Source organism: Scyliorhinus torazame, chromosome 18 (genome assembly GCF_047496885.1).
Source record: "Scyliorhinus torazame isolate Kashiwa2021f chromosome 18, sScyTor2.1, whole genome shotgun sequence".
Lineage (NCBI taxonomy): Eukaryota > Metazoa > Chordata > Chondrichthyes > Carcharhiniformes > Scyliorhinidae > Scyliorhinus > Scyliorhinus torazame.
The window spans coordinates 152,126,802-152,140,288 of NC_092724.1; the positions used below are offsets into that span (position 1 = coordinate 152,126,802).

At 41.3% G+C, this 13,487-nt stretch overlaps 1 protein-coding gene across 1 annotated transcript in view; it reads left to right on the forward strand.

Moving 5' to 3' along the window:
- rptor (regulatory associated protein of MTOR, complex 1) overlaps nt 1–13,487 on the forward strand; it is a 499,967-nt gene that overhangs the window by 317,434 nt on the left and 169,046 nt on the right. Inside the window, exons 17-19 of the mRNA XM_072483619.1 lie at nt 3,823–3,963; nt 9,057–9,177; nt 12,214–12,354. Coding sequence (XP_072339720.1) covers nt 3,823–3,963; nt 9,057–9,177; nt 12,214–12,354 — 403 coding nt within the window. The remainder of the gene's footprint in view (nt 1–3,822; nt 3,964–9,056; nt 9,178–12,213; nt 12,355–13,487) is intronic.

Here is a 13,487-nt window from a genome sequence, read left to right on the forward strand (position 1 = left end):
TTCACGCAATCACATGCGGTGAAATTCATTTATTTCAAAATTTTAAAAAAGCTGTATGTACTCGAGTAATGGGCGCCCTCGTGTAAAAGTTGACTCCTGACTTTTAGACAAAATTCAAGCTCTTTGAACTTTCCACCTGCTTGCCACTGAATTCAAACTCTCCCTGGTACAAACCTACTCATTGATAGAGCAGCACAGCATTGAAGGTGGCTCTTCAGCTCCTTGTGTCCGCGCGCATGATATTGTTACCATCCTAGTTGATGTTGCTGGACGGAAAGATCCCGGAATGGAACTCGGGCGCAGAAGACCGTAACTTTTACATTTTGTTTAGACAACGTAGATGCAATACACAAGGGTTTCCAAGCTCCACTCTCAAAAGTCACGGTGTAGAATCTTCTTACAAACAATGCTTTCCCTCTGGTGTTTTCAACAAGAGTCAACCTACAATTTTTCCAACTCTCCTTTCAGTATTTCTTTGTCTTAAATTGCCATGTGCCTTCAGGCTTCCGTGCAAGACCATTCAGGCACTCAGTTCCCAACCGAATACTATTGCTCTAAAGATGGGAATAAATACACCAACCTTAGCTTCAGATATCTGGCTTTTCTCTAGCCAATTTCACCCAGTCTGCCCTTTCCTGTTCTGTCATTAACTGCAGTGAACCATGCTCTGCCCAAATTCTAGTTCCTGTTTTCCTTTTTACTTCAATCTTCCTGGAAACTTATCTTCATTCTCTAGAACTAACTGTCCTTTAGTTTCTAGGACTTACGTACTTGCACATGACACCATTGCTGTGCTTCAGCTTTTTGGCAGAGCTGAGAGAGCTGTTATCTCTAGCTGTTATGCTCCTTCTGCATAACACAGTTAAACTAAACGCAAAAGGTATTTTCCTGGCTGCTAAGCAACAGCTCATTCTTTCTCCAAGCTCTTGTTCACTGTTCATGTCATTAAACTCTCTAAGCAAAATGGAGACAGTCTAACATGAAACCAAAAACCCCCACATATGCAAACACCTTTGTTTAATAGGAATCTGAATGAAATTAAATGAAACGAAAAGAGCTTATTGTCACAAGCAGACTTCAAATGAAGTTACTGTGAAAAGCCCCTAATCGCCACAATCCGGCGCCTGTTCGGGGAGGCTGGTACGGGAATCTAACTTAAGTTTTACCCATTTTTACACAGAAACACTAAATTAAACTCACTTAAATGTGTACCTTGTTTTTAACTTCCAACAATACAAACTTGGATCAAAACATCAAGGCTAACGCTTGCCTGGTACCTGCTGCACTCCCGCCAAACCCACCCTCCAATATAGCAACATGGCATCAAGAACGTACGGCTGATACACAGCTTAGTTCAAGCTGAGTCATTGAGATTGCAGAGCAGTCAAATAATTGTGCAGCATCTAGAGAATTCAAGATATCAGAGAGGCATGTTCCAGATTGGAGGGTATCAGCTGTGACTCAATTGGGATCAATCTCTCATCCATTTCAACATTCCAGTGCTACACTGTCGCTGGTGCCGACTTTCGGATGAGGCAATAGTTTGAGGCCAGATCTGCCTCCCTCGGATGGATGTAATGGATCCCCATAGCACAATGTCAAAGAATCGTATCGGAATTCATCCTGGTGTTATGGTCAGTTTTTACCGCTCATCACATCAAAAGAAAATGTCTGATTATTGTCACGTTGCTGTTTATTGGATCTTGCTCTGTGCCGATTCATTAACTGATGTGTGTACCTCATTTGCAGTAAAGCTCTTTGAGACGTCCTGAGATCATGAAAGGCGCTGTATAAATGCAAGGTGTTTTCTTTATTTACATCTCCAGACTTCAAACCTCAATATGCAAAGTACCACCTGCATTTCAGCCAGCTCACTCATTGACAGGCTAGGCAAAACTTAGGACCCTGACAAAATTAGAGATTTCACTTGTAAGTACATGATTATCGAAGAAAGGGTTCTGCGCCCATTTGAAACATGCAAGAGTAAAGTAATTCCACTGGAGGATTTTAAACTGTAGAAAGACCGCTTTAAAGTTTGTTTAAGTGAGTGAGCAACAAACATACTAGAATGCATTTAAGTAAGCTACATCAGAAACATTCTGATTAAGGTTAACCAGTATCAAACAACTCCATCCGGGCCAATAGTTGAATTTTATTTTATCTCATTGCAATTTTATCAGTGTTTAAATCTGAATGGTTCCAACCATTTTAGTAGCCCACCCTTTTTCTCTAACGTCTTGACCTCATTTGTTTAAACTTGGAAGTTTTTTTATTGTTGGAATTGTAAAGTTATTTATAAACTCTGCTCTTGAGATGCATTGCTAAACCTGATTGCCCCTCTCCTTGATAAAGATTGCTTTTTAAAACTGAGGTCATTAAGAGTCAAACTTGTAGTGAGAGACATGTATACCTGTCTGGGTAGTCAATTGGATTTTTATGACAAATGTAATCTTAGTCATTTTCCTAGCGCTGCATAATTGAATTCAGTTTCACAGTTTGCTGTGGTGGGGTTTGATGGCATCTGAGTTCAGTTCAGTTCTACAAACACTACATTAAACTGAAGTGCTTATATTTGAAGCCTTTTTGTGCTATTGCAATTGAGGCAGCCCGTGTCCATATGCAGCAAGACCTGGATAATATTCAGGCTTGGGCAGGTAACATTTATGCCACCCAAATGCTAGGCAATGACCATCTCCAGCAAGAGAGAATCTAACCATCTGCCCATGACACTTGCCATCACTGAAACCCCCACTATCAATGTCCTGGGAGTTACCATTGACCAGAAACTGAACTGGACCAGCCATAAAAATACTGTGGCAATAAGGCCAGATCAAAGACTCTGCGGAGGGTAAATCCTGACTCCTCAAAGCCTGTCGATCATCCACAAGGCAGACGGGGTGTAATGGAATACTACCGGGGTATAATGGAATACTATCGGGGTATAATGGAATACTACCGGGGTATAATGCAATACTACCGGGGTATAATGCAATACCCACCCTTGTCCTGCCGAGTGCAGGCCCAACAATACTTGAGAAGCTCAACACCAGGACAAAGCCGCCCGCCCGGTTCGCACCATAACCACTACATTAAACGTTCAGTCCCGTCGACGGACATTGGCAGCAGTGTGTTCCATCTCGAAGATGCACTGCAGCAATTCACCAAGGTTCCTTCGACAGCACTTTCCAAACCCGCAACATGCACCGCCTAGAAGGATAAGGGCAGCAGATACATGGGAACACCAGCACTTGCAAGTTCCCCTCCAAGCCCCACACACTCCTGACTTGGAAATATGTTGCCGTTCCTTCACTGTCACTGAGTCAAAATCCTGAAACTCCCTCCCTAACAGCACTGTGGGCGTTCCTATAACACACTGACTGCAGCGGTTCAAGAAGGCAGCTCACCAGTACTTCTCGGGGGCAATTGGGAATGGGCAATCATTGTTGGCTTAGTCCGTGACACCCACGTCTCATGAAGAATTTTTTAAAATTAGCCCATGGATAATTATATATTTTAATAAATTATCTTCTGTTATTAAAGTTTAAATAAGATAAAGTTTTATAAGAACATAGATTTGAAAGCTGATTAGCTTTTGTTTCATTGATTCTTCTGTGTATTTACTGTCTTAATTGTTCCCTGCCCTTGATATTTAAATTCTGGGATATGTTTTGTGTACAGCAATGTTAAATAGTTATTGCTCAGGTCTCCAGCAAAACAAAAACTATCTTTTTAATGGCAAATACGAAATCTAGTATGAAAAGCTGATTCCGAAATTCCAAGTTTATTCCTTCAAGAATTTTAATGAACTATTTTTTACTGCAGGTGCGTTGCTCTGCTGTCTTTGCCTTGGGCACATTCGTTGGTAACTCAGCGGAGAGAACTGACCATTCCACCACTATTGATCACAATGTAGCAATGATGCTGGCCCAGCTAATAAATGATGGAAGCCCTGTTGTTAGGAAGGTGGGTGTCTGTTGCCTTATGGTTTTGCCAGGTTAAAAAGATGTTCCACTAAAAATCATTCCCGCTGCCTTTTTAACTTTGAGACGAGAGTATTGCTTCAGAATCTAGGGGTGTTTTGATATTAGTCGTTGCAGGTGGCTGCACCCTATGAAGGCAAGCTCTTTGGTGTTAGGAGTGTTGAGAACAGAAGTGCGGGCAACAGGTTGTTGGAGCTCAGCAGTATATCAGTAGTAAGGAGAGCGATGCACTCTAAGGTTACAGCTATCTGCTTGACCTGCACATTCCTGGAACCCAATCAGAAATGTGAAAGTGCCTTTTGCATTGGAAATGTCGATCGGCAATGATGTATTGCAATATGTTTTCTTGTATTTAGCCAAGGCGCATTAATTTGGCACACATGTCATTTCTCTCCTTTGCTTCTGTTGTTTTTGCTTAGTATTAAATAGTTCAAAGCAGATTCATTGAAAGTCCGCATTTTGCTATGGATGAGATGTTTGATTTGCAGCCACTGCACCTCACTGGTAATAAGACAGTATATCATCAGGACAAGCTATGGTATGGAAGAACGTTGTCCAAAGTGAATGAAGTTAACAGAGTCTTATGGAACCAACGGAGGCCATTAAGCCCATGCTGGATCTCTGTAGAACAATCCTGGAAGTTCTACTCCACTGAACCTTTCCCACATCTCACCTGTAGATTGAAACCATGTTAAATTGTAATCTGAAATATATGTTTACAGTCCTTATCAATAGCCTGTAGTCTTTGTGTTAACAGGACATAGGTATTGCTTAACTGATCACTTTATCTGACAGAGCAACCTTTAAAGAAGGTGTTTGTTTTGTGAAAGAATTGTGCTTTTTTAAAACTGACTTTTGGATTGTCTTGCTGTGAAATGATCTGGTACACAATGCTTTGCAAGCTCACACATACACAATTTGTGCATAGATTATATTGCTTATTCTTTGAAAGTGCTTCACCTCATGTTCTGCTGGGAGAATTCAAATGGTTTTGGGTTCAACATACTTCTGCAACTAATACTCTTTTGAATAAGCTTTTCTCATAGTTTAAAAGCTAAACTGATGATTAGCAGTGCCTGGTGTGGCTGATATCTGCTTATGGAAGTGTCTGCGGCAGAATGGAATCCTGTATGCTGTGCAGTAATGGATTTACAATAAAAGGAACTGCAGCACATGCGAAACACACTGGCCCACAAAATAATGACAAATTAATGACACCCACGATTATTAGTACATGGATGCTGTAAGAGGCCTTCCTGTCTATTTCCTTTGTTCCCACTTATTTTCTTTTATTGTTTTGGTCCATGGATCATTGATTGCGATGTGCCTTTAAGTAGAGTGAGGAAAGCAAAAGACTCAAAGTTTAAAACCGGCGACTTGCCAGGACACTGTATTCTCTGGGAGAAGCCAGACTCTTCGTCACCAAGTAGATGGGAGGAACCGGCTTTGGACCGAATCAGTTTGATTGGTTAATTGGCAACCAATGGGTTGGCCAGGAATTTTTCTGCCTGACAACCATCATTGATTGGTTCCTGCTGGGTGATGCTTCTGAGAGACCCTTCCAGAAGTGATCAGACCTCAGGAGCGAAGGGATTTTTCTCTCTGCTGCCTGTTGCCAGTAGGTGGAAGCTGAAGATGGGTTGGCCAGGGACAGTGTTGTTCCTGACAACAATCGGTTGGGTGATGTTTATGAGAGGACCTTTCAGAAGTGATGAGGCCTCAAGTGAAGGGAGCAGTTTTTTCTCTCTGCTGCTGGCTGTCTGGAGATGGCAGCTGAAGATCTTTAAGTTATCAAACCAGCAGCTAGTTCCTCTTCAGGGGCTGAAGTAAAAGAACTGACCTATTGTTTTGAAAGCCGTGAGTGTCTTGCATATCCTTTGCTGTCAACCTGAAATGATGCTGAGTCTGCAGGGAAGATGGACAACCTTACCCGAGAAGATTATATCAAGCATAGAAGAAAGGAAGCACCAAACCGGAAGCCGGAACTTCAGAAAGACTTCGATTGGAAATCACCCCTGTGGATTAAAGATCCCTATCCTTCTATTGGCAGCATGGTAGCACAGTGGTTAGCACTGTTTCTTCACAGCACCAGGGATCTGGGTTCGATTCCCGGCTTGGGTCACGGTCTGTGCGCAGACTGCACGTTCTCCCCGTGTCTGCGTGGATTTCCTCCGGGTGCTCCGGTTTCCTCCCACAGTCCAAAGATGTGCGGGTTAGGTGGATTGGTCATGCTAAATTGCCCATAGTGTCCAAAATTGCCCTTAGTGTTGGGTGGGGTTACTGGGTTATGGGGATAGGGTGGAGGTGTGAACCTTGGGTAGGGTGTTCTTTCCAAGAGCCGGTGCAGACTTGATGGGCCGAATGGCCTCCTTCTGCACTGTAAATTCTATGATTCTATGAGTCCCGAAAGACGTGCTTGTTAGGTGAATTGGTCATTCTGAATTCTCCCTCTGTACCCAAACAGGCGCCGGAATGTGGCGACTCGGGGCTTTTCACAGTAACTTCATTGCAGTGTTAATGTAAGCCTATTTGTGTCACTAATAAAGATTATTATTATTCTGTGTGCATGCGTGTTTGTAAAGTGGGGTTGGAATTGACTGCACTAGTCCAGGGTGTCGTAACAATGTACTGCATGTTACTGGAAATTAATTTTGACAAATGCACAAAATTAGTATCGCAGTGTGTGTCGGATCCACAAGATCTTCAATAAATCTGAGGTATTGATAAGAAAATAATCGCACTGCACCAACCTAGAACAGATAATTTGCATCATAAGTGTTCTTTAAAGACGTGATTTATTTTCCTTACTCAACCTTGAAGGCCTAGAAAAAGAGGAGTAAAATTGGAATAATAACATTTCTGTAGGTAGCAAATATTTCCTAACTTCTGTAAATTAGAATTTTTTTTCTTTTGTCTTTATTTCTCTCTCAATCCACTCTCTCCCCTTCTTTATTTTGCTTCCGTTGCTCCTCTGTTTCTTTCTTTATCCTTAAATTTTATTGGATGTGGAGGCCGATCACTGGACCCAACGTTCACAAGGTTTCAGATGGCCCATTGATGTTGCTGCAATGTTATCAATTCATAAACCCAGCAAATTGTGCTGCAAAAATAATATGATCAGAATGAAGTAAAGATCCAATTTGCTACCCGATACACCCTTCCCAACAATCTATGGGCCATTGGATTACATTTCAAAGCATGAGAGCACAGGCCTCGCTTAGAAGCTGCCCCTTGCAGTGACAGCAGGAAAAGAGGTCATGGGGAGAGTGAAAGATTTCAAGCAGTTGAGTGGTTTGAGCTTTTTAAGATTATGGAATCTATAGTCAATGTATACAGATTGTCACATCGCCCTTAGACTTTCCATATGAATCTATTGAGCGGCTAGAAAACTAATGGTAGAATGATTGTAGATTTTTTTTTCTAAAGCGAATTAGCAAGGTGGTAAAGAAGGGACGAACAGATCATTAGGTGAATGAGGTGATGTTGTAACTCCGGTTTATATAGCAGTCTAGTAGCAATATAAGTACATTATCAAATGATAAAAATAGTGAAATGTAAATTACAGAATTTCATTTCTACTCTGCATATACATTTTATGGTAAAGAAGAGCAAATATTTTAGAGCAGAATTTTCATTAAATCACTGGCCTCCACTTGACTTTGAGAAGCAGAAGAGTTTAGTGATGAATATATGGCTGAAGCATTATAAGCTTAAAGGTTGAATTTCCTATAAATTGTGACTGCAACCATATAAATAGTGCATTTGCAGATTTTAAGATTAATATGTCTGACTTGTAGAGTCAGTGTGAGATCTTCTATGTTCTGGTGGGTAAGAAGATAGTGGTGAAGAGATAATTTTGTCGTTGTTGAAATAAAGTAAACGAGCCAGTTGATTTTGAGTAATACAAACCTGAAGAAGCTAGATTTGATTCTAAACCCGATTTGAGTTAACTGACCTCAGTCAAGGTATTGGTCGATGTTTTACTATTTCCCCAATGCTATTAAAGAGGGGAAATTCTTCTCGACCTCTCCTATCCTGATGGATACCTAAAAACCCCAAACTTGGAAAGTACATGTGTGGATGTTGTATTACTGTCAGATTGGCCTAAACCGTGATACCCTCCCCTATTGGCACTTAACCGTAATTACTTACCTCTTGGGAATGGCTAGCAGAATGACGTACCAGAGGGCTAATGGCATATGTGGTATTGTTTTCCAATGCAAATTAGTGTCTTCAGAGGAGTTGAGGGAAGAAATTGTGCAGATCTTTAGGAAACACATTGTACAACACTGACTAAATGACATTTCAAAGGAATGAATGCCAATATATTGATTTGAAATATAATCAGAACCTTTCCACCCACGGAAAAACCACAGGGGACCCACTAATTTTAAGACAAAAGCTGGTTGCCACGATGCTGATGCAATGTCCTCCACCACGAGTCATTTCATTTATTTCTGACTGAAATATAATGTAAATTAGTATCCGCTAGTCTCCTTTACTGTGCCATGTTTTCCTCTCACCTTGTGTTTCTAATTGAAAGTTTTCCTATTAATTTCTACTTGATAAAACAGATTAGGAATAATGTTCATCGACATGCTGGCAAGCAGAGGAACATGGAATTATGTAACTGAGATCAGTTTTCGAAAGGTTAACAAAAATGTACCAACATTGAATTTGCATCATTCAACTGGACTTTAAATCTGTTCTCTTTCCGATGTTTTCCATATTTTATTTCCGCTTTGCAGAATGCCTGTTTTTTTGGTTTTTTTGGAGATTTAATTTTGTAGTGGGCTGCTTAATTCCATTTTCATGCTGTGATGGTTCTTACGGTGGCAGATATTGTCATGTGACTATTGACGTCCTTGGCGCTTAATGATGTTGACGAAAGGGTGGAAATTATTTTTAATCCGGAGCTACAATTCGTTCCATTTGGATTTATGTCACTCGGTGACATTTTTTTGCAGCTGTAACTGTCACTCTCCTTTCGGTCAATGATATAAATCCACGTTAGATTATTGAAATTATTCCAAGGTTAATCTTATTCAACTGACAGATTTATTTTTTAATTGGCAGGAATTGGTTGTGGCGTTCAGTCATCTTGTCATTCAGTATGAAAGCAATTTCTGCACCGTGGCACTGCAGTTCATGGAAGAAGAGAAGAACTACCCACTTCCCTCTCCTGCTAGTGTGATAGGTATACCTATTCAGTATACACTTCTCTGATTTAGAAATCTAAATAATCTGGAAAATCTTTGACTTTATCGAGTGGTTCTTTTTGGAACAATTAAACCGTTTCATGGCCTTGTTACTGTCAGCAGCCTCGATTTCATGTTCAAGCCCTTGAGAGGGACAGACCCATAATCAGCGATTGACGTTAAAAGGAACTTCCCTCTCCACGCGCCTGAATGTTTCCCTTTATTGAGCCAATTGTCTTAAATGTTACATTTAGCAAATTCTTGCAGCAGAAATTGTTCAGACAGTTGAGTGACACCATTGAACCTCTTTTAATTCATCCATCCAGGACTGCCCTGCACAATTCCCATCATAATACTCAAATGTTTCAGCGATGAAAAACATGGGTCTGAGATACCGCTTTAACTTATGGAATCTGGGGCAGCATGGTAGCATTGTGGGTAGCACAATTGCTTCACAGCTCCAGGGTCCCAGGTTCAATTCCCGGCTTGGGTGCTCTTTCCAAGAGCCGGTGCAGACTCGATGGGTCGAATGGCCTCCTTCTGCACTGTAAATTCTATGATAAGAAGGGCAGAGCCTCAAGCTAATAAAAGATTAATTTACAACTCGTACCAAGAATCCCTTAACTCAGTGATAGGCACATACAATGAATTTGCTACGAAGTCTCACTTCTGAACAATATTCATTGATTTCCTGTTCTCTGTGTTGTTCCTGCAACCTTTAGATCCAGGATCCCATGCACGTTCCTCTGGCAGGACGCTCTTTCTCTTTCTGGTTTAGACTTGGCCACAGGGCCTTCAGTTGTTTCAGTCGCAAATACCCCAGTCCCATCCCTCAACATGTAGATTGCTGTCCCTAAATATCTTGGCCGTCTTTTCTTTCTCTCTTCCAACCCCCCCGCCCTCCCAAGCTTAAAAAATATTCTGAAAATGACAACAGTTGCAGTCCCTTAACTTTTTCTCATAATTTTCCAGTCTCCTGATGTTGTTTTGCCTTCAGAGGGCAATTTGGAAGTTTAATGTTCCTTCATATGAGTCACTTTATATGATTAGCATCAAAAAAGACACATCAAGAACTAGTGTTTTTCATGTTTTTCTCCCTGACAGGCCTGGGGAACATTTTCAATTCAAGATGGCAAACACTCCACTTTTTCTTGTAGACCTCTGGCAGAGAAACCTGGAAGACTTGCCGCCGCCTTCACACTTTCCTTTTGAAGTGATCATGCCTAAAATCCACATGACCCTATTTTGAATGGAATGTGGGTGGCGTGTCGCCTGTGGGTGGTGTATCATCTGCTACACCTTCCAATATGCCAAACCGTCAAAATAAACTGTCGCAATGTCCCAGGCAATAGAAATTCTGGAAATTTCCAGTTTAATTCTTCCATTTAAATATTAACATTTTCAAGTCCACAAAAATTGGCTTTTAGAGTTGTCTGTCTTTTGAAACGAACAGCAGACTTGAAGTGTTAATATGCCTGCAACAAAATTTAATAAAATGGTTACATCTTTGACCAAAATAACAATACTGCGATAAGTGTCATTTCTAGGATTAGGGCTGCCAGCTGTTATAACGGGCAATAAAAAATGGGTTCACTAAATTGAAATATATGTCAATCTAGGTTTCACAATTCTCTTGTATACTGGAAAAGTATGTACAAGAATTTCCTGATGTGTTCTTAAATACATTTCTGGGGGCCGGGTGGGGTTGGGGGGGTCAGTAAATTACATTGAAATTTTCATTTGCCACGAGTATATGTTTCAAGTTAAAGAATCTTCATTCTTGAGTTTAGTATCATGTTTCGCAACCCGTATAGAGTGAACTATTGAACCACGCAGTTTTAAAAATCTTAATCACTCCATCATACCAAAAATAATTTTCAATTTGCTTTCCACATTTTAATTTAACCATTTTATACGAAGACACTCTGAACTTTGGACCACCCTCCCCTAACAGCTGTTGTCTTGTTTATTTGTGTTTTTGTTTTAATAAAATGCGCACGATTAACGCAATTTTCCAGTAATCAACCAGGGATTAATAATTTACGCCTACAGTGATTACATCACACATGCGAATGTGTGTATGTATGCTACCGTGCACAGGATATGGATTCCCCAACAAAATAATTGACAAACCTGTCATCATAATTTGGGTGTTTGGTTGGATAACATTTTTCTAATTGTTTTCTCAAACAATTTTATTATCTCCATTTGGCCCCCCCAAAACATTGGCCCTTTGGTCATGGTTCTATCTGCACCTATTCAACTTCCTCATGGTGTCAGCAGGTGTTTGCACCGTGAAGACGTCCATAAGACATAGGAGCAGAATTAGGCCACTCGGTCCATCGAGTCTACTTCGCCATTCAATCATGGCTGATATTTTTCTCATCCCTATTCTCCTGCCACTCTCCATAACCCTGATCCCTTATTAATCAAGAACCTATCTATCTCTGTCTTAAAGACACTCTGTGATTTGGCCTCCACAGCCTTTTGCGGCAAAGAGTTCCACAGATTCACCACCCTCTGGCTGAAGAAATTCCTCCTCATCTCTGTTTTAACGGAGCATCCCTTTAATCTGAGATTGTGTTCTCTGGTTCTAGTTTTTCCTACAAATGGAAACATCCTCTCCACATCCACTCTATCCAGGCCTCGCAGTATCCTGTAAGTTTCAAAAAGATCCCTTCCAAACTCCCAATGAGAACAGACACAGAATCCTCAACTGTTCCTCATACGACAAGCTCTTCATTTCAGGGATCATTCTTGTGAACCTCCTCTGGACCCTTTCCAAGACCAGCACACCCTTCCTTCGATGCGGGGCCCAAAACTGCTCACAATACTCCGAATGGGGTCAGACCAGAGCCTCATACAGCCTCAGAAGTACATCCCGAAGTCCACCTCAAGCCTCCCACACACACGCATGCACGCCCACTCCCACCGCCACAACAAAGAAGTTGTTTATTTCAGAAGGGCGATGTATATTGGACTACTTTTGACCATCCTCTCCCTATGCTACTAATAAAATCTTATTGCAATTCCAGAGCCTGGAAATTTCACTCCCGTGCGTGATGGGCCAGCAACTCCGAGGCTTCGTTCAGTGAGTTCCTACGGGAATATCCGTGCAGCTACTTCGGTGCGGAACTTGAATAAGTCTCTTCAAAATCTAAATTTAAATGAAGAAAGTGAGTACGATGGGAGCTGTGATAAATAGGTGTTAGTATCAATAATAATTGGCTAGCTCAGACTTCCTAAGCCGAAATAATTAGTTTGCTGTGAATTCTAGCAGTGTAGTTTGTTATGCTGACTTTCATTTAAAGAGCTCACCAGATACAATACTGAGGAATTACAAAGTACACTCAATCTGTTCCCCCTTCTTAGACACAGCAATTACCACATCTGGCATAACATCTGGAAGAGAAGAGGAGGCAGGATCAGTGGCCAAATGCAGTAGTTTTTGTGGCTCATTAACTTGTCTCCCAAATGGGTTCAGCAGACTAAACCAGCCAGTGCTGATCTAATTGGCACCCACGTAACTATCATTAAATCATAGAATGGTGCCGAATTTGATTTGAACCTTGTCAACAACTTTGGATGCGACTTGATGCACGTTGAAGAGGTTGGGACCCATAATAGGTTCAACTGAAATTGACAGATGAATCATTCTGTGCAACGTTATTCTATCTGCCGCTGTAAAGTGGATCAGATATTTCTCCACAAAACTCCAATCCCGTGTAAATTGTTTTAGTCAGGACTTTCACCGTAACTCAAAACCGCTTACCCTTGCTTTCTGTTGTAATTTAAAAATCCATTTTCTTTGATAATGAAAATGTTTACAGATGTATCTGCAGTGTGCCATTGGGTATCTGGTCATTGTTTGGAGAATTAATTATGCAAAGTTGAACTGCGTTCACATTATATCTATAGCAAAAATACAATAGTCTGTCCATATTAACAGCTGCTTCCTTGATAAGCTATTTCATATGGCCTGCCTGCTCCATGCCAATCCCAGAAAAAGGTAATATCTGATCGCTGCACTCTTTACCCCCTCCCAACCCCACTTCGTTTTGTGTTTGCTCTTGTAAATAAAGGGCCGGATTCTCTATTGTCGGAATTCTCTGTTGCGTCGGCAGCCCAGGGCTTTCCCGACGCCTTGGAGCTGCCCACAATGGGAAACCCCCATTGGCCGGCTGGCGAGACGGAGAATCCCAGGGGTGCGCGTGTGGCGGGACGAAGACTCCCGCCCAAAAACCTTCCCCAAGTCACTTAGAACAACACTTTCAAATTCCAACTGGTTAGACATCGGCCTTCCATTCGT